Below are 21603 nucleotides of genomic sequence, written 5' to 3'. Positions count from 1 at the left end.
AAATTAATAGATATTACCTCAAACTTCGAGTCATTGAAAACAGACACATTCTGTGGTGAATATTATTCATTTATGTTGGTATATTAAATCATAATCATATACGTGTACATATACCTAATACCTACTTATCTCAACAAAAAAAAGTATATATAACTATCTCGAAATACTAAGAACAAATTAACGTTACAATGGTGAATAAATTTTTTTAGTTTGAAATATTCGATAAAGCTTTCTAATCTATCTATTAATTTAAACCACACATGTTTATTTAAAAATAACGCTCACGATGAAAAGATGGTGTGAAAAATATTAGGTACGAATAAATACATATACAATAGGTAGGTATACTCGTACATAGTTTGCAACTGCGAGCTTTTAGTTCTAAAATCCATCGTCTGAATCCGAATTGTCGAATGTGAAGTACTTTCGTTTCCTATAAAATTTCGATTGCTCACTCGGTGGTTTATCGTAATACAACGCATATTTTGGATAAATTGTGAAGTCGTCAAATTTAACATAAACATGCCCATTGCGACTTTTAAAAATATCAACCTTTCCTTCGGGAGCTTCTTTTTGATTATCGTCGACGCGCGTTTCTGAAGCGGCTAACACATCACATATAACGAAAGCTCGTCGATTTCCTAGAACAAAAATGCGCGCATATCAATAAAAAAAAATCCAGATACTGGTAGGTATAGATATACTCGCAAATACTAGGTATGTTAATTTCTACGTTGACTACGTTTCTAAAGTAAAATAGAATTAGGCCTAATTTTATTAATGAAAAAAGAGAAGCCTAGCTCCCTCGAAATTTGACTTGGAAAAAAAATAACAAGGCTTTTATAGAAACATTGTGTTGAAAATTTTACAGAGCAAAATTACTCACCACCAGACCAAGAACTGTGATAATTAGCGTAATCGGCGTTGCTTGAAAATGAAACTCCTTTGCCATATTTTGCTCTGTAGACTCGTCGCCAATCTAAATTTTCTCGTTCGATTGACGAGACATTCTCGGCGGCTGTCGAATGAATCAATTCTATAATTCGATAATTTTTTTTCTCGTTTTTCTTCAGCATAAAAGCAGCGTACAAATATTTATTGCTCAACTTCTCTACTTTATCGATTTTGACCTATTGAAAAAATAAAATAAAATAATAAAATATGACAATTTACCTATTACAAAATTGATAAAATTTGTAAAGGTATGTACTAGGTAACAATTTAGGTGCTCATTGGGTCATTGCTGATGTAAAAATTAATTTCACGTTTTACTCGTACCATTATTTTTCGAGGGAAATGAATTCCTTTTATCGATTTGAAAATCCGAAATTCAGAATTCAAAAAATAAAATTAGGTATATCTCGGCATTCGTGATTTCTATTTTAACAGGTAGGTTAAATTGGTTTACAACTTAGAACTCACTTTTGGGAAGCTGTTGGTGACCATTCTTATCAAGCTGTTTTTCTGGTAGTGACTGATTAGTTTACTTTCATCGAATTGACATGTTTTCGATATTAAATCCACTATGTCCGTTTCAAATGTTAAAAGTACTCTTTTGTTCAAATCTGCCTGGTTAATGTTCTCCGTCGATAGAATCTTTTTTACGATCTCTTCGGGTGTTTCTGCTTTTTTTTCTTCATTTAAATCCTCGCTCGTTATCGCGGCAGGGACGGTTTCGTAATCGGGATTCACATTTATTTCACAATTTTCTACCGATTGTGAAGACGAAGAGTTTTCTTCGACCGCGTCTGCTTCTTTTTCATTACAGTTGTCCAAATTTGAGTTGATTTTGATGATGGGATTGATGGGAACTTCCACTTCGACTTCGAGTACCTGGCTGGGTTCAATTGCGACGTTAATTTCTTCAGCGTTCTCCGAGCTGTTGATTTTTTCCCGTCGGAGGATTCTGAATCAGTTGCAGTGGATTCAATGGATTCTGCAACTTTGGTAGTAATTTCTTCCTCTTTGAAATTAACGGTTCTGTTTTCTTGGTCGTGGTCGGCTTCAAGTTTGTTGTCGTCTTTCGCAATAGCTTCTACAAATGCTTCCATGATGTGTGTGTGTGTGTGTATTTTTTTTGTTTTACGTAAATTAATGAATTGAAAAGATGCCTATTCGTTACACAAACACAAATTTATCTCGACTGAAAAATATATAGGTACGAGTAATAGGTATCTACTACCTAAGCAAGCGATTTTAAGAATTACACTGTTTTCTATGTATAGGTAGTACTTAATATAGGTACTTACTTATAGCCAAAGTATCGATCAGATTCTGAGACTCGAAGTTTCGAACTGCGTTTATCGTATTCTCTGTTCTCTCATCGCATCATCTCGAGTAAAGCTCCACCAGTTCCACTTCCTCCACCAATATTAATTAATAGGTATCTTTAAATAAATATGGTCTTATCAAATACAAATAAGTCACGAATGCTTAAATTAGCAAAACTCGCAGTAATCTGGTACTGTATTATACATTATGTAGAACGATTTCTATCAATCAGACTGCTGACGATGTATTTATGTATCTTATTGCCTATACCTAGATATTTTCTTACTTTATCGCGTTCACGCGTTCATTTACTTATAGTATGACTAAGTAGGTATTCGTGCTTTGATAAAAAAAATCCATAGAATTATGCGTTTGAAATGCCAGAATATAAGACAATACATTTATTTCTTCGAAACTTTTTATAATAGGTAAAAGACCTTTTTCATGAAGATTTTTAGTTGGTTCTTTTGTTCGACGAATTTTTGTATTAATTCAGTTCATGTCTAAGTACTTAGGTACTTATTGATATTATAATTATAACTTACTTACCTGGGCCCAGAGAGGAGACGAGAAGTAATGTTGCGTGGGGGGGATGGGGCATAGATTTTCCCAATTTTTAACCCCAGGCCCACCCCCCTCTTCACCACAGTATTTTGTAGGCAATTAGCCAGGTATGGTTCGAAAAGATTTTGGAAGGGGGATTCGAGTTGGAAACAAAAACGTTGAATAGGTTTAAATGTTCAAAAACGATGCTTTTATACTTTTATACTTGACAAACAATTTTAATAGATTGGCACTGCGATCAAAAATCAAAAATTTTCAATTTTTTGTGTTTTTTTTTCTGCTTTTTAGCCTTTGAAAATAGAATTCAAAAAGAAAACAGAACATTTTCAATTTTTCCCTAGCGGAGTGAAGGCGAAGTTTCGGAAAATTTGGTACGAGTAAAATAAATTATTTTTGATGTGAGAAGTAAATTTTTCTACTTTCCGACATGGTCGGGGAAAGGAAAAGGAAAATGATCTGGCCCCGAGCAAATTTGATTTATAATTCAAGTAGGTATCATACGTAGTAAAAACCGATGGTTTTTGGTAATTCTTTGATTGCTCCTGTTTACACAATTTTCTTTCCAACTTTTCCGCATTTCCCAACTTTTTCCAACTCACCCCATTTTCCCCACAAATTCTCAACATTTCGCCGAAATGTTTGTGTCGCGGAGAGGGGAGCCCCCGCCTAAAAACTTCATTTCGATTAGAGTTGCCATTCATCGTTGCTGCAGCTGCCTATTCGTGTTCGTATCACTAAAATGATTTTGAGGAATCTGAAATTAGTAGAAGTCCATTTGAAACTGAACGGTTTAAGCAGCTACTTCGCCCTTTTTACCGAATAAATTGGAAACACACAGGTATAAGTGAGGCCACTAGAATCAAAAGTGTACTTCTCCACTTTTTTTCGAAAATGAGTTAAGTATGGTTTGGTATACTACAACATGTGCCGCATCCGATGAAAATGTCAAAATTTGAATTTTGTGCCAGGAAGTATGGTAAAACAGCGTGTAAAGTTAGGTGTTGGAATCAAAACTGCACTTTTTTAATGGAGAAGTGCAGTTTTGAAACCAACCTGGCAAAAATTGAATGAAGGACTAGTGTTATGCCTTGAAATTAGGCTTGAAATTTAATAAATTCATCAAGTGAGGACCCTTCCCGCAAAAAACATCTTTCATTTTTATTAAGTAATAAAAATTAATTTTTTTTACTTTGAAAAAAAAGGAAAATTATTTCAATTTCCAAATGAATGGTCTAAAAATGCAGTATTATTTCAATTTCTTGAACTTTACAAGATTTCCTGCACGTTTAGCACTGTATTGCTAAAAAAATTTTGATGAAATGCGCTACAAAGATATATTAAGTGTAAGGTTGGAGACAAAACTGCACTTCTCCAAACTTGATGCGGCTCAGGAACTCTTATGGCAACGTGTAGGGTAAAACAAACATGCAGGTCACTATCGGCATGTTGGTACGAAAATATTAGACGTATTACCTCGGTATTTTATGTTACGATGAATGCTAGGGAGGTTTTTTGCGTTTTTCTCAAAAAGTTCAAAAATGGAGAAGTACACTTTTGATTCTAGTGGCCTCAAGTATTTTGAACAAAAGCGAATCAACGCGAATAATTCCTTCAATTCATCTTCCCACACGTTGATAATTAGAGGTACGAGTATTAAGATATCTGGAGCACCTGAAATTTTGGTTGTGGGAGTTGTAACTTTTTAAGATATGCTCTTCTCGTAAGTAAGAAAATACGTGAAAGGTTAGGTACATCTAAATTGAACGATGACCCTTTTCCGAATTTATTTGACAACCCTTCTGCTCGCCTCTCCTTCTACCCATTAAAAATACGTAGGTAGTTGAAATGTGGTCAACATTGAAACATCAAAAATCGACTTACAAATTATAAAATGTATGTACGAAATTAGAAAATATTCGAGCATAGATACTTAGACCTAAATATATTTCGTAAAAAAAAATGTTTGAAAAAAATTCTTCGAAGCAAGATTATAAAAATAAGCGTAAGGTAGAGATAAGTTACCTTATATACTCGTAGGTAAACATGAAATCAAAAACATATGGGTACCTAATTCGTAGCGAATAAAAATTGATAGGTAGAATGATACAAGTACGAGTATGTACGATGTACATATTTCTTCAGAGTTCAAAACCTTCTTCCTCGTCGATTTCTATTAAACTTGGAAAGACGGTCATCAGGTTTATCGTAATACAGAGCGTATTTCGGATAGAACGTGAAATCTTCATATTTCACGTACACATGGCCATTGGTACTCCTATGCGTATCACACTTTCCCGCAGGGATAGTTGCGCACGAATTTGTGAGCGCCAGATCGCCGACTAACACATCGCATATAATGAACGCTTTCTGAGATCCTGAAACAGTAACAGCCAATTTTACACTCGAGTACGAGTACAATATGTATTTGTTTTGGTTTTGGACTCGTCTAAGGCTACAACAGTGCTCACGCTCACGCTCACGCTCAGGCATATTCGTACCTCCGGTCCAAGAGCTGTGGTAATTTGCGTAATCAGCGTTTCTCGAAAATGAAACACCGTAGCCGTATTTGGCCCTCTGGACCCTTCTCCAATCTAGATTATCTCTTTCAATCGAGTGAACGTTCGAGGCTGCAGTCGCATGGATCAATTCAGTGACATTATAATTTCTCTTTTCATTCTTCTTGAGCATAAACGAAGCATATAGGAATTTGTTATTGAGTTTTTCAATCCGATTTATAGTTACCTGTAAAAATAGGTAGGTCTAAAGGTATTCGTAATTGGCTCGATAAAAATTAACCAATTTTAGCCATCCTGCTCTATGCTGAGAATCTACAGTAATTTCACAAAAATGCCATCCAGTGGGTAAGGTAGATATGTACCTATAGAGATACCGAGTGGACTTTTTCAGAATGGGTGCCCAGACGAACGACAATTTTTTTTGTGTTCAACTGCTTGAAAATGGATTTAATTTGAGTAAAATACTTTCAACTTAACTTACCCATGGAAAATACAGCTTTATCATTAACTTGAGCCTGATTTCTTCATGATACGGCACCGTGGTATCTGTTTCATCAAACTCGTATTGATTTTCCACCAATTGCACGATACTCGCCATTAGCACTACTGGTACGTCTACGTACCTAGAGGTACTGGATTCTGATTCTGACGAAGAATTCAACCAAACCAATACCAATAATCCCCTACTGTTTGTCGTCTTTATCATGCAATTAATGTGGCATACCAAGCCAGCTAGAAATGAGAAAAAAAACTTGCATCGAAGCACGTACTTGACGTACTAGAAAAAAATTAATCGGCGCGGTTCCGCCTTCCGCGATCAACAATGTAAAAAAAAATTACTCACTCGTAGCCAACTTGGTCTACGTATCTGAATCTGAAATAGAGGTAGAAAAAATTTTTACAATAATGTTCGCAATAAAATTTCACGCCGAATAATGACTTTGACTTCGAGTACGATGTACGAAACGAAATACCAATTGCCAAGTTTGAAGCAAATTCTGCGAACGAACACAATTGACAATGTTATCTGTCCAGCTACTGCTACTACCAGTTACCACAACACACAATACTAATACATACAAAACAAATACTCGCGTATAACTCGTGACTTATGCGATGCCGATAACATGTACGACGGAGACGATTGATTACACAACGCAAGGGAACCAAGTTTTTGAAGTTATCTTGATGTAGGAGTAGCCAGAGATATGCAGATACGCAGATACGCAGATACCATTACCTACGACTCCTATATGAGGCTATGACTATGAGAACCATCTAGAACATCGAGCTAGCCGAGACGATAAGAAATGATCTTGCTGACATAAAACAATTGCCGGCGTCTTTTTTAATGGATAAAATTTCTAAAATTATTTGGAAATCGGTAGAGGACCACAAAATAGCCCATGAACCAAAAATTTCACTGTTAGGTGCTGAAATTCATTTTTCGATTTTGGACGAATTTTCAAAAATTCAGATTTCACATTTGAGCTAGAAATGGAAAAAATTCCAAACACGTACTAGATGAAAGCTAAAATTCGAGTTGTTCTTCAAATTAGACCTGTCGATTCGATTATACCTAATGGTTTTGAACCGTTCTGATTCTGAAACCTCTATCGGATTTCCCGTTTTCAGCTTTTTCAGTTTTTAAAAGACAGTATAATAAAAGTGAGGTGACAGTAAAGATGAAATTTAACATAAACTCGGATTTACTCGTACTATATTGTGAGTTTGTGACCCTTTCGATCGATTCGCTTCGGCGGTACATAATTATACTTATACTAACAGGTACATTTTTTCAAAATCTGCTTGTGCTGTGCTGGTTCAAATCTTAAATTTTCTCCAACGAGGATTTTTGGGGGAAAAATGAAAAAATTATCAAAATTCGCTGGAGGCTTCAAAACGGTTTCAAACCACCACCACCAGTCGTAGTCGACTCGAACGGTCAAAAATAAAGTAGGTACCCGGTACCTGTTTGTACAAACCCAATTTCATCTTTCCATGTCGATTTGATTTTTAGTGTTTTCTTATCTCATTTTTAACCAAAATTAACATTTTTAACAATTCGCCAAATAATCGAAAAATGAATTCCAGCATATGAATATGAAATTTTGGCTGACTTATTTTCCTTGTATCTACTTCTAATCAATGAGGGGAGGGGGGGGTGATTTTCCAGGCGTTCTGGAACCGCCAGCGAATTTCTGCAGTTTCACGAATAGCTGGAGATTGCCGATTGGAGAAAGCTTTCGATTTGAACTACCAGGCAAAAATCAAGTCTGGTCAGATCTGATCAGGTCAAACTGGATCCAGGAAATGTCCGGATTTGATCAAATCGAAGCAGTTTCTGCTCGGCCGGCAGAAACTGGTTGTGAAAATATGTGCCTAAAAATTAATTTAAATGATCGCGCATGGCCTTTAAAATAAGTTCGTAGGATTCTACGAGTTCGTCAAGTTTTGAAACACTGAATGAAATAAAATGAACAACACAAAACGAAATTCGTTTTAAATATTTAACGGCAAAGAAATCAATTACAAACTTAATTCTACAACACGTTGACCAATCTGGAGTAAAAAAAACAGTGCGGGCCGCTCGACAATGAAAAACCATGATTGGTCATTACAAAAATATATCTACGAATAGGTATGTGATATGATACAAATTTTCAAAAAAAGAAATCACACAAACAGAAATGATACAACACCGACACGAATATTCATAAAAAGTTGTAGGGTTGGGGGGGGGGGGGGTGTCCTAATTTCAATTTCTCGACAAATTTCATCGTAAAACAGCGTGAATGATCGACGATTTTGCTCGTCACTTGTCTTATATCCAAGGCTGTTGGAACGGAACAGAACAGAACAAATTACTTAGGTACAGTATCAGCCAACTCAGCAGGTTGCCATGAGGGGGATAGTGTGAATTTCAGCTTTCCAAATTCCATCTTCATTTGGTAAAATTTAGTGGAACTGGAACTTTCGATTCTCAAAAGGTCAAAAATCTGCTGGAATGTTGCAGATAATGCAGCTCATAATGACTGAAAATCATTTTCAATTGATTCGGCGGAACAAGATTATCTGGTAGCACATTCCAAATTTCGGTTTACTAGATGAATTTTGTAAATTTTGATTTTTTTTCTCATTTTGGCACCAAATTTGAGTTGAAAAAATTCATCAGAAAATGAGAAACAAAAATAATGCACTTAAGTTCTTGAAATTTTCAGAATTTTGGATGGTGTCAAATTTTGCATGTTAATTCGATGATTCGATCTTTTGTGTAGTTCAAAAATTTTTCTCCCCCTTAGTCCCTGGTAGAACGGAACGGAACAGAACAGTAAAAATATGAAGTGATTTGTTCATGAACGGAACGGAACAAAACGATCGTTTCGGTCACCAGCCCTGCTCTTCGACTGTATAAATAGGTCTTATAAACGATAAAAAACACAAAATTTTCCCAACTGTCGAAGAAGTTGCCTACTCACAAGGCGCAAAAAATACGCGAAACGTGGAGTTTTTTCAAAGAATTGAGAAATGCAATTTTTTATGATAAAAATCCATCCCCCGAGTTGGTAATGCCAAAAAGTTTTTAAAGTTTTTTTAGATAATGGCGCTTTTTATGAATTTTATGAAAAAAAGTTGAACTTTCACGAGTAAAACAGCCACGTCGATTAAAATAAATGAGCTTTTTGTGATCAGCGATGCTGAGTTACATACTTGTAGTAATAAATTGAACCTCCGTACATTCCATTTTACTTTTCATCAAGGCAAAAAGCTCAATTTTATAAAGATCATTATTTGCCCCTAAGAGAATATTAGAGGAAATCAAAGGGTTTTATACTCCTGATATTTGAACTTTTAAATTTATTTTGTAAGCTTTAGGGAGCTTTTTATGATATACGAACTGTCATCGAAGAGTTTTCCAACACGGGGAATTCATTCCAGACTTTGGTTCAACCAAAAAGTTCAAATATTCCTAAATAATGAAGTTTTTTACTGAAAAAGTTTGAACTTTCAGGTAGAAAAAAGCTCGAACGATTAAAATAAACGAGCTTGACGTGATCAGCGATGCCGAATTAGTGATAATCGACTATTCAAACACCTTAATTGACTATCATTTAGCCAAAAAGTTCAATTTTGAAAACACAAAAATTTTTCAATTTTGATCATTTTTGGTAATAAAAGATGCTAAATGAGACCAATTTCATTATGAGAATATAGTATTAGGAGGTTCGATACTCCTAATACTTCAACTTTCGAATCAATTTTGCGAGCTTTAGAGGGCTTTTCAAGCTGTACGAACTCTCCGAATGGGTAGTTTTTGGGGACGGCAAATTCGTTTCCAGTGTTGCTGTTGGTACTGCTGAAAAGCTGAATGTTGCCTCAAAAATGAAGATTTTTCGCAAAAAAGTTGAACTTTCTGGTTCAAAATTTCATAAATGAATAAAATGAATGAGCTTTCCGCGATTAGCGATGCTTAATTAGTAATAATCGGCCTCTCGTACTCTCTTGTGGGCTGTTATTCGAAATAAATTTCGTGAGCTTGGAGAGCTTTCGTAGAATTCAAAATTTATCCCATGGGCCATGAGCGTGCAGCAGAGGCATGATACGAGTATATGAACTATTAGGTATGTTTTCGATTTTCGATGTTGTCGATTTTGAATTTGACATCTGTTTATCAAAAAGAGGGGAGGGGGTGAGTCGGCTGGAGAGGAGGTTTCGAAAAAGGAAAATTATTATACATATACGTATAAGCGCATGATGATGTATCGATTGTTTGTAATGTATGTAGATAAATAAGATAATCTATGTAATGAAAAAAGTGTCACATAAACGTTTACATTTTTATTAAAGATTACAATAGTTACCGAGAAGTACTTTCAAATAAATTTTTCACACTAAAAGTTGTCGATAACACCAGTAGGTACTACGAGTAGGTACACTTCAATGCCAATTTCCAGCCACTTCTAAAACATTTCGATACGACCAGATCCCCGTAGGCATTTTCTAGATTAAAAAATTCTCGAACAGACTCAGAATTACTACTGCAAGATACCAACTTACCTTGCGAGGCAGTGTGGCCAACGTACATCCATAGCCAAGAAGAAAATACAACGTAAGTACATATTTGAATGAATGAGTAAAAATTTATTTCTAGTCCATAAAAATGATAAAAATCGTTTGAAAAATAGTAAAACGATGATTCGATATTTTTTTTTAATAATATAAAAATAATTTTAAAATAATTCTTATTCACTCCCGTATCGTATTTTCAACATCCGCGCAGATTTCATACGGATTTTTTTTTCACGAGCGAGAAATTTCAAGTCATTCCATTGTATTCAAAAATAAAGTTAATATTATACGTAGACGTACCCACCTCGCCCTCGCGACTGAAGACACTGAATTTAAAAAAAGGCCCAAAATTCACAACACAAACGTTCGCATTACGCGTACGAATCGACTAATATTGTAGGTACATAGATAGATAAAATCAGGATGAAAAACCGAAAAGTTTCAGTGTACCGACATCTTTTTTCCTGTCGTATGATTCTTTATCGTCGCACGCGTAAGCTAAAATGTGACGTTTGGGGTGCCATGCGACGGTAAAAGTTGGCGTTTCGACGGGAATTTCGAATACTCTAGCTCCAGTCGATACTTCGGAGATATCAATGTACAAATCTTCACTGGCAGAAGCGAGAAACGTTCCGTCGTGGGAAAAGTGTAGAGCTCGTACAGGCCAACTTAGCCTATGAACACAAACGTAATCATAATATGAAACTTTGAATCAACGATTCAAATATGTACTCGAAACAATCGTAATAAAAACGCAATAGCCTATGTACCTACCTTGGTATCATTCGAACGCAAACGAAACTTTCAGCTAACCAAATAGATACAGAGGCGTCGGCCGATCCTACGGCGAAATATTTACCGGTTGGGTCGAAATCTATACAAATGCATGTACCCGAGTGTCCTTTTGCTATGTGTAGTAAATTCATTTGAGGATATCTGAAATTCGTCGATACATAATTACAAATCTCTAAAGTGAAAGTCGAAAATTTCTCGGATGTTTGGGCAAATAGACAATAGACCAGATGGCCAGAATTTCTCAGTAATTTTGGCTACATGTCTACAATAATTAGGATGTTTTGATAACTTTTGGCGAAGTCGGGTCTTTTACCTACACACTTTTTAATTTTCTGGAAATTTTGCCAAAAAGTGAAATAAAATCCGAGGTATTGCAATTTACGCGTATTTGCCGATTTAATAGGTAGTTACTACAAAGTAGCTTGATTTTAGGAGGGTAAATTCAAAATTTCTCTGGCATTCCCATTACTTTTCTAAGAAGGATGAAGGGATTCCCAGACTTTTCCCGATTTTCCAGAGAATGGACATTTTGAATTAATATTATGAAACTTACAAGAACACCGGAATGGATCCTTGGCCATTGGTGATGAAAAATAGATTGCCGCTATTATTCCAACTGATTTCGTTCACTTCGTAAGGAAATTGTTTTTCGATAAATTTCGCACAGGTGTGGGTGTCTATGAAAGTAACCAAGTCTTCTTTATTACCAACTGCTATGGTTTTACCGTCCGGTGACCATCGAATATTTATATTTTCACCTAGAACAATAAAATCACACTGTAGCGCTGTTGCTAATTTCGCACAAGAAAATGGAACAGAACTAAAATGAAAACTCCATTACCTTTAGTATGAATAGTCGAACAACATTTAGATTGTCTAGCATCCCATATCCTAACAGTTTTGTCACCGCCAGCCGTACATAACAATTCTGGATGAGTCTTATGCCAACACAACTGATCAACGCTGCCTTCGTGCTCGTTAAACGTGATATATTTATTCTAAACGTAAAAAAAACATCGGTCAAAGCTTATCACGGCAAAATGCCGGTAAATGGTAAACTTACTCGTACGAACCAGAGAACTTTGAGAGAAGTTAAATACTGATACTGTTTGATCGAATGAACCCGACGCTAGGTATTTTCCTTCGCAATTCCATCCAACCGAGTGTACCTTAGCTGTATGGCCTTTGTATTCTTTCGTTCTTTGATGAGTGCTGAACATTTTCTTGTATTCTTCGGCTTTTGAAGCCAGCGATGGAGGTTCGCCGAAATCCAACATGATGCATCAATAATATTAGCTATGGAAGTACGCTGCGATAAAATACTATAACTTGGACCATTTCCTGTAACAAATTCGTTCAAAACACTCGAGAACAGATATTAAATGCCGCAAATGACCATTTGGCATTTAAATGATCACACTTCACTTCAATGCTTCATACCACACTTTGCATAAAAAAAAATAAAAAGAAAAAAGAAAAACATAAACAATAACATCTAACCAACCACAGAAGATGCGGAACGGTGATCTTGATTCGAAGTTTGAACTATTTTCGTCGTTGCTCCGCTAGAGTCGCTACTGTCGCTGAACGTGATTGGCCAGTTTCCCAAGTTTCTTCGCATGCAGTGTTACCAGCGCATCGATTCATTGGAACAATTTGTTTTTCGCGTTTTTGGAAAACTGCTATTCATTTTGTGTTATCAAAATTTCAACTTATCACTTCATTTCAGAAATTTCATATTCGAAAAGTTACGAAATTTACATAATATAGAATTTAACGCCTTAATCCGCGAAATTTGAACAAAAAATACTTCCGAATATTCGAAAAGTTGACTTTATTCATTCACCATGGATTGTGTTCTGGAAATCGAATCCAACGAAAAGTTACTACTCACCGAAGGGATTTCCAATTTCAAATCACTCCTCCCAGCGAAGTTGAACAACTCCTGCACTTTCTCCGATTCATCATCGCTTTCAAGTAAGATACACTCGATAATACGCTACATCTCAACGATGATAATACATACTACTTAAAGCGTATCAATTTCAGATTTGAACGATAAATTCGACATTATAGTGAGCTTAAACGTTAACTCGTGCAATTTGCATGACTCATCGGTATTGTTATCCTATTCGAAACTGCTCAAGCCCGGAGGTCGATTCGTAATCTATCAAATTGTACAAGAATCCGATCAAGGCGAACAACTGAAGAAAAATCTAGTAATATCGGGCTTCGTGAACATCGATCTCAAGCCAACCAAACGATTCTCCATCAAATTCGACGACTGTCGAGTAGATGAAGAATTTCACGGATGCAGCGGTAAAGAAATACTCTACATTCAGAGCGAAAAACCGCATTACGAGGTACAGCTAGTTCATAAGCGCACTCGCGTTCTCACATTACGATTATTATTAAACCTCGCGTTGACGTTCACTTCGTAGGTTGGTTCGTTTAAAACGCTTTCTATATCGAAATTGCAATCCAACAAAGCGGATGACGTAGCTGCCGTTTGGAAACTAGATGATGACGAAGAAGATTACATAAATGCCGATGATTTACTCGACGAAGACGATTTAAAGAAACCAGATCCTTCGTCACTGAAAGGTAACCACATCTCGAAAACGAACGATCGATAACATTCTTACAATCCTTGGAATGTATATGTATTTTGTAGTTTGCGGAACTACCGGAAAGAGGAAAGCGTGCAAAGGATGCTCTTGCGGTTTAGCAGAAGAACTCGAACAAGAAGCTAATAAAAATAAAGATACTTCTCAAGCCAAATCATCTTGCGGAAATGTACGTGAACTGAAACTCATCGAACAAGTACCATTTCTAAACACACCGTCGTAATAACGATTTAATAATAATAGTTAACTCGATTCATTTTTTCAGTGTTATTTGGGAGATGCCTTCAGATGTGCCAGTTGTCCATACCTGGGTATGCCTGCGTTCAAACCGGGCGAAAAAGTAGAACTTAGCGATCAATTCTTATCGCCGGATATATGATTAGTTCATTTTACACGCATTCGTTAGAGTTGTTTTAAAAAATATTATAGTTCATTTTATATTATCAATTATCATTACTACGTTTGAAAATTCCGAATACAAAAGACGTTTATCTACCGAAACCGTTCTTTTCCTGTTTTTTCCCCCCATTCGAATGAAACTTGTAGCAAGCAACTTTCAACGATATTTAATATTAAAAATACAACGCGTCTTGTAAAACGCGCCAGAAAAAAAGAGTCTTCACATTTACAATCACTAATAGTAAATTAATTGATATTAGGTTTTTTTTCTCTCAAATAAAAACATGGCAATAAATTAACAAAAATATGTAACGTACAAAATCGTATTAAAAATAATCTGCTAAAGATAAAAAGTATTATATACGTACAAAATTTCCCTAATCAAATACGAACACAATTATTTCGAAGTCTCCAATGATTACCCAAGTCGAGAAATACTTGATGGCCTCGTTCCAAACATACCTACTCGTAAATCATTTTTCTCGATAAGGTAAACACCTGTGATCCTTCGTTTAAAAAATTATTTTTTCAATTAAAATGCAAAATGCAAAATTTACGAAACTATTATAGATAGACTTTCGTAATGGATAATCATTTATAATTGAAACCCATACGCGACCATTACAGGGGGATAAAATACGAGTAATTTTAAATAACTTGTACGAAGAAGGGAAAAGAGAAAACAAATCCGTTCAACAGAAACCAATGAGAGTCCAAATTCAATATGAACCACTTCAATTGAAATTGATGTCCAAATGAGCGCTTTCTTTACGACTGAACAGTCGATGTCGACCGGAATGTTGCGTAGCATTACCGATTACTTTCATCCATCTACGGAAAATTCTCCATTACTATGAAACCCAACTAGTTATATTTAATTATCGAATAAGATTCCGATATCGTTTAAATTACGTATTTAATACAGGTAAGTATATATAAAGGGCGTCCAGAAACTGCGCTTTAAAACGACTTTATCTTGAATTATATCAGCAGCCGATTTAGTCTAGGATGTAAATTTGATCCAGTAGGGAAAAAAAGGAATGATCCAAAAAATCGAATCATTATTAAAGATAGCATAAACGTTATTAAATTTGAATCGCAGAAAAATTATCTTGAAATCGTTCGAATTGAATTACTAAGCGAAAGTTTTCTGAATATAATTCAGATTTTCAATAATCGCAGAAGACCGAAAGATTTCCACTCGCACTAATCTGCTGAAAAAGTAAATTGATTTCTTCAACGCATAAGATTCCTATGTCAAAGCCCAAAAACTGGTGGAAATACAACCCATCAGGAAGGGGTAGTAGATTGAAGTCGATCGTTTTTTCGAACGCTTAAAAATTTTCAACAGTGACCAGCGGCCGCGGGGCAAATTCGTTTTGCAATTACGCTGTCTGAACAAAATATTGAGCCTCAGCAGACGAATCGTCTGCAAAAATTGCTGACTTAGGGCTCAGCTGAGAACCGAAAGCAGAAATCAGTTAGAAATGTGAATCGAGTTGGTAACTAGCTTCGGTTACAGTTTCTAAAAATGTTGAAACACAGGCAATGATTTCGTACTATCGAAGATTAACACGTGTTTCCAAGACAATCTGTACACATTTTCAATATGTACCATATTAGGTCTCACAAATCGATTCAATTTATACCGCCATACCTGTTAAAAGTATACTCGCTCTCGGCTCTGAAGAAATAAATATGATTCTTAAATTGCAATTTGAACGCGTAATTCTTCTGTATACCGTCTTTCTCGGTCGGTGTCGTGATCGTATAACCCAATAATGGTAATCCAGCCAAAGGGCAGTCTTCCTGCAATAATGATAATTGGATACGTTAACATTTTTTTCACAACGAAATTAATTCACAAAAAACATAAAAAGAAATATGTTTTTTTTTTCGAGAAAAAGGAGGCTTGCGATTGGAAGGCTAAAAGCGACTTTATGACTGAATTATGTATTATTCGGGACGTGCTTATTTTTAAAAAATGAGCTGTCTGTGTATTTACTTTTTGTCTGCATACAAAAATGTCAAACAAAAGTTGTACAATGAAACCTTGATCTGAGCGGTCTTCTCCGATCCGATTTTAAAAATTAGGTACCTAGTCTACACAAAAACACATATAATACTGGTTTTTCTTTACCGAATCTTCCCTTACGCCTGAGTTAAAAACATAAAAAAATATCAAGATTCATTCGTGTTATTTTAACGTTCAAAAAATGAAAATTTGAAAATTTTCGCGGATCAATTGACGACAAAAAAAAACAAAAAAAAATCACCGGGCTAAAGGCAGTAAAATCACTACCTTTTGACTACCTTTTCACTACATTTCAGAAATTACCTTTTCACTACATTTCAGAAATAATATCGCTACCTAAAAAATTGAATAAATCAGAATTTCATTTCAAGGATTCTGCTACTCATTCTCCGAAAAATTTTGAAAAAAAGACATTTTCAAGTATCAAATAATCACCATTTTTTAGATTTTCAATTCTAACAAGAATTTAAAATTTTAGTTCAAGCTTTAAAAAAATTCCAACAACTGCAATTTTCAAAAAAAATAAAATAAAAAAAATAATGAAATGGTACAATTTTGTTGAAAAAAGTAGCATTGCTGTGCTTATCACTATCGTTAGTTCAGCTCTGCAAGCACTTGCCACATTAAAAAATTATTTTCAACTCCAGTAAACAGATTACTAAATTTCAGGTTATGAAAGACTGGGATCCTAAACAAACATCGACAGTTCAAAGCCCGAAATCTGGGGCGCTCTACAATTTTTCCCATGAATTGAGCTCTTCGAAAAATATCTGTTTATACGTGTAAAAGTAAATCGTATTGTTCGTGTTCAGTTTACTTATTGCATATATAATTTTTCTTGGGGGGGGGGGGGAGAGGGAGCAGAATGTTTATAATTGCATGAAAATTGAAAAACATTCCTCGATCTCAGTTTCATTTAATTTTTTTGATTTTTTTTCGACGCAACATCCGAGAATTTGTAGACAAATGTCTAGTATGCCATTTCGTTGATTTTTTTTCAACTGATGGCGGGGAGAGGAGTGTATTAGAGGCCCCTACGCAAAGAGGAGCATAAATCTAATTCTGAACACATTTTATTCTCTCGAATGAGATTTGATAAAAATGATCAGGAACTGAATTTTTCAGGGCTTTTAGCGCAAACAATTTTCAAAATTGGGAAGACGACAGGAAGAAGGGCTGGATCAAAATTCAACAAAACTTTGGTTTGAAAATTTTTCCACAGAGGCGGCAATTTTTTTTTGAAAATGGGAGAATCGCACCCTGAGAATGTTGCGGATTACAATTCAGTCACAAAATCGCTTTTTAACCCGCTGATTGCGCGCACGTTCTCTATAAAACAGAACTGCACCGTCAAATAAACCTGGGAAACTGATTGCGAGCACTTACTTGAGATGATTTATAGAAAAACAAACAGAAATTGGTAAACACGACCCATAACTTTTGCCAGCCGTTGCTATTTTTAAACTTCCTCAGTAGAAAACCGCTTAGCTGATTCTGCAAATAATATCGCGAACGCGAAAAGACGCGGCGTATTAGATTATTCAACTCGTAAAGAATAACAAACGCAGACAGACGAATGCGAAGTAAGTAATACGTAGGTGTAGGTATTAATAATTACTTCAACCGCTCTCAAATGATCATCTATGCTGATACTCGTATTACGATGCCAGCACACGTAGACGGTTTTATTGCTACGTTGGCTAGCGATAGCGAGCGCTTTATTCATATCTTCGTATTTTTCAGCAATATCCTCCGACGAGTCTGCGAAAAACAAACACACAATCGTAAATGGGCTACCTACCTTAATCCGTGGACAACAACATGGCCAATTCGGCAATTCGCCACTACTTACTGCACGATTTCAAGCTGTAATAATACAACGAATCATTATCAACGTCGTTCGTATGGTTATCGATAATTTTACATTTTTGAATAGCGTTGGTAAGATCTTCCAGCCATTTATCTTTTTCTTCTTCGCTGCTCGCAGCCACCGTTACGACTCGGTTGCCTCCGTAAATGGAAAACGAATGTTGTTGCGGCGTATCCGGTCTCTCTTCTATGATAACGTTGTTCAACGGCAGTTGACCATGGACTCGGAACATGTGACCGGATCGAGCAGAGTACAAGAGTAAATCTGAGAACTACGTATACAAAAGGCCGTTATTATTAGTTATTAGATACCTAATAGGTACGTTACGTATTAAATTCGCAAATAGTCGAGGCGTGAATATCCAACGTACCAAAAAGAACATCCTTTGTTGGTATCCTTTTCGTTGAGAAAACTTGGACAGACATCCTTGTCTGATGAATTCTCTTTCAGGAACGTAAACGCTGTCGATACCGCTGATATCGCGACTCAGCTCGTACAATAGAGCTAAATTCTCCTGTTGATTGATAAAATAAAATATTAATCAAATAATCGTAATATTATGTACTTACGAGTAATTATTGCAACAAGTGAGAGGTTTTTAATCGAGATAAAATCATTTTAGTTGGTTGATCGTTGATCGATATACGACTTACGAGTACGATATTCATTTCAACAACAAACACTCGCTGAATCTCTGATTCTAACGTAAGGTACTACTCGTATTACTCGTAGTCTCGTACTTTTATGAGAAAAACGATCAATTTTCTTACCGATTTCCTGAGAATGTTCGGTATACGTCGAGCAGTATTCAGCAATATTAACCTGGCTTGATAACAATCTTCGTAATAAGCGTGATTCTTTCCATAATATTTCAATAAATCTGTTGACAAATCAAAGCAGAATTGATTGATTCATTAATTAATTAATTAATTAATTACCTATCTTCAGATTAACACATTCCACACTTGCAGAGCAAAGGCGCGCCGAACGCAATGATTAGGCACACCTCCCCCCTCCCACGACAGAAAAATTTAGCCGCAAAATTGGGCGAGTTGAAGAAAAAAAAATGGGAAATTTGAAAAATATGGAAAGAAAACCACGAGTTTTTACTTCTCGAATTAGATATAAATTTTCAAAGGGTTTTGCCCTCACTTCGCTCGGGTCTTCATTTTTATTTTTAAAATAAAAATATGTATTACACTCGTAATTTCTTGAAAACTATGGTTAAAATTTTTAAATGTTGAAACTGAGTATGAAAATCAACTTTTTGCATCGGTTATTCAACTTTTCGAATTATCAATTATTTCGAAGCTGTTGCTCTCACATCGCTCGGCCAGATTTGAATTCAACTGCGCAATTTTTCAAATATTTTCAAGAATGAAATTCAAGAAACGTAATAAAATCAATACCTTTAGGGTTGATACTGGCGTGAAAAAGTACAAAATAACCAAAAGAGCTGCAGAATTTAATTCAAAAATACCAAAAAGTACAAATTTTGGCATTGAAACTTCTCGTATTGAAAATGTTTTTTTTTAATGTTTTCAAAAATTGAAAATTTTCTGAAGCTTTCGCCCCCTAATCGCTCGGACAAAATCGAAAATATTCGCTTTAATTTTAATTTGTAATGGCTAAAAAAAAACCGCAAAATAACACGAAAAAATTGCGAATTTTGGATTTTATAAATAAAAGCATCGTTTTTGAACATTTGAAATTCTTGTTTAGAACTTCCCCTTCCAAAATTTGTTCGAACAACATCCGGCGAATTACCTTGAAAAATACTGGAGGAGAGGGAGGGGGTCTTGGGCAAATATTTCACCCCCCCTCCCCCAGCTCCAACGAACGACACATCACTTCGTTACGCCTCTGCAGTCTGCACACTCGCGCATGCACTCAAAACATTCGTCACAAGAAGTAAAATATCGCTATCCATCAACTTACTATCTAATATTTGAGTATAATGTAACAGCCTTTGCAAAGGTTTCAGGATAAAAGCGGTTAAAGGTAAGTAGCAAATTTTCTGAGATTCGAATTCTCTATACAATGTTTCAAATTTGGTATTCGAAGCATACAACGCGTTGATTTCTTCCAGAATTTTCGAGTGCTCTTCCAAATACCTATCGTACAACTGTAAAACAAGATCGTTATAGCCAATAGGTAATTATTTGCAGCTCTAATCGTAACCATGTAACCAATAACCATACACGTAAGAAATGAGAAAATGCGACGCGATGACTTACGTTTAGATTTTCAAAAAAGTTATACAAAATGTCTCCGACATAAGGAGGGTCCCAATTAGAAACTCGAATTTCGATTTCACGAAGCAGCACGCAATGTGCATCGTATATAGGATCTATGATCAGTAACAGATGATCTACCGCTTCGAAATTCTGCAAGTCGTCGTCTTCTTTGTTAAATTCGTCTCTTAACCACTAAAAATTTAATCGCAATATCAACACACGGTACATGAATCGTGAATCATATTTTCAAAATGATGACGATGATGATGATGATGCAAATTTCAAAAAAAACAAAACAAAACAAAAACAACATTACTTACGAAGCTAATAACTTCTAAATCTTTTCTGTACGTTCTCTCGGTCGATAACAATTCTTTGGCAATGAAATAAGCCTTTTCAGAAGGTCTCTGTGAAATAAAAAATTTGTTTCAATCAAGTTTTACCTAGTTTTATGGTCGATCATCGACTATGAAATAAATTTATCAAATCGTGATCGTGACGTACTTTCTTTTTGGTGTCCGTATTCATCTCTTCGTTATTATGACTAATTCGAGATATATTACGTAATTCTGGCATCGGCGATTCGATACTGATTTCATCTTTACTCAAGAATTTCGTAGCACTGAAAAATAAAACAGAAATTACGATGTAATTAATATTGTACATCGGCTACTTTATTCACTCTGTTTTTTTTTGTTTTTTATTTGTGCCAGTAAATTCTGTCTGATTAATCCAGGCGTAAAATGGGGGAAGCCACAAAATTATTGTTATTTGTTAGATATTTTAAAACGTTTGAAACTGAGGACGAAGACACACTACCTATAGTACCTATTTCAAAACTTGCAATCATCTTTCTACTTTCTTTCGGCCGACGAAGGTTACCAGAACACGGGAAAACTGCAGAATAATCGCAACAGCGTCGAAAAGGTAACTAGGTACTCGTATGTGTATTTTTAAAAAAAGACAGCTTAATACTCACTACAAATTGGGTATCATTCCGTTAGTCTTATATACAGGAATGTTTGTTTCAACTTCGACGACGATTTGATTACCGTTGTAAATTCCATTACTCGACACGTACGATGAACTCTTCTTTATGCCGTTTCCATTGTGTAGATGAACATCGTCAGTCTTCGTACCTTCATCCACTGTAAAATAAAATAAAAAAAAAAAGTTATACAACAGGTGTCGAATATTTTGAACCTGGTAAAATGAGGCA

At 35.5% G+C, this 21603-nt stretch overlaps 4 protein-coding genes across 5 annotated transcripts in view; 1 reads left to right on the top strand and 3 right to left on the bottom strand.

Annotated features, from left to right (window-relative positions):
• Positions 1-49: 49 nt before the first annotated feature.
• LOC135840673 (uncharacterized) lies at positions 50-6616 on the bottom strand. Its single transcript, XM_065357299.1, has 8 exons — positions 6196-6616; positions 5833-6083; positions 5334-5577; positions 4982-5210; positions 4858-4902; positions 1423-1906; positions 887-1130; positions 50-641 (listed from the first exon to the last, which is right to left on the bottom strand). Exons 2-8 carry the CDS (start codon positions 6055-6057, stop codon positions 382-384), a joined length of 1731 nt encoding a protein of 576 aa, XP_065213371.1. The 5' UTR covers positions 6058-6083; positions 6196-6616; the 3' UTR covers positions 50-381.
• A 3559-nt stretch (positions 6617-10175) lies between these two features.
• tex (THO complex 3 homolog tex) lies at positions 10176-12692 on the bottom strand. The gene is made up of 5 exons (XM_065356149.1): positions 12290-12692; positions 12058-12214; positions 11770-11974; positions 11196-11357; positions 10176-11095 (listed from the first exon to the last, which is right to left on the bottom strand). The coding sequence occupies exons 1-5, from the start codon at positions 12491-12493 to the stop codon at positions 10840-10842; spliced, it is 984 nt and encodes a 327-aa protein (XP_065212221.1). The 5' UTR covers positions 12494-12692; the 3' UTR covers positions 10176-10839.
• A 211-nt stretch (positions 12693-12903) lies between these two features.
• On the top strand, positions 12904-14344 carry CIAPIN1 (cytokine induced apoptosis inhibitor 1). Its single transcript, XM_065356152.1, has 5 exons — positions 12904-13193; positions 13266-13579; positions 13658-13820; positions 13891-14012; positions 14109-14344. Exons 1-5 carry the CDS (start codon positions 13064-13066, stop codon positions 14220-14222), a joined length of 843 nt encoding a protein of 280 aa, XP_065212224.1. The 5' UTR covers positions 12904-13063; the 3' UTR covers positions 14223-14344.
• A 49-nt stretch (positions 14345-14393) lies between these two features.
• Positions 14394-21603, bottom strand: part of Cdep (Chondrocyte-derived ezrin-like domain containing protein) — an 83733-nt gene continuing 76523 nt past the window's right edge. For both annotated transcript variants that reach the window (XM_065356130.1, XM_065356129.1), the window contains 12 exons: positions 21364-21532; positions 20889-21006; positions 20705-20791; positions 20385-20576; positions 20086-20272; positions 18918-19027; positions 18518-18661; positions 18130-18418; positions 17896-18038; positions 17664-17771; positions 15900-16051; positions 14394-15073 (listed from right to left, as the gene is read on the bottom strand). In XM_065356130.1, the coding sequence (XP_065212202.1) occupies positions 14977-15073; positions 15900-16051; positions 17664-17771; positions 17896-18038; positions 18130-18418; positions 18518-18661; positions 18918-19027; positions 20086-20272; positions 20385-20576; positions 20705-20791; positions 20889-21006; positions 21364-21532 (1796 nt within the window). In that variant the 3' untranslated portion in view covers positions 14394-14976. The remainder of the gene's footprint in view (positions 15074-15899; positions 16052-17663; positions 17772-17895; positions 18039-18129; positions 18419-18517; positions 18662-18917; positions 19028-20085; positions 20273-20384; positions 20577-20704; positions 20792-20888; positions 21007-21363; positions 21533-21603) is intronic.

This window comes from Planococcus citri, chromosome 3, assembly GCF_950023065.1.
Source record: "Planococcus citri chromosome 3, ihPlaCitr1.1, whole genome shotgun sequence".
Classification (NCBI taxonomy): Eukaryota; Metazoa; Arthropoda; class Insecta; order Hemiptera; family Pseudococcidae; genus Planococcus; species Planococcus citri.
This window is presented reverse-complemented; position numbering and strand designations above follow the sequence as displayed.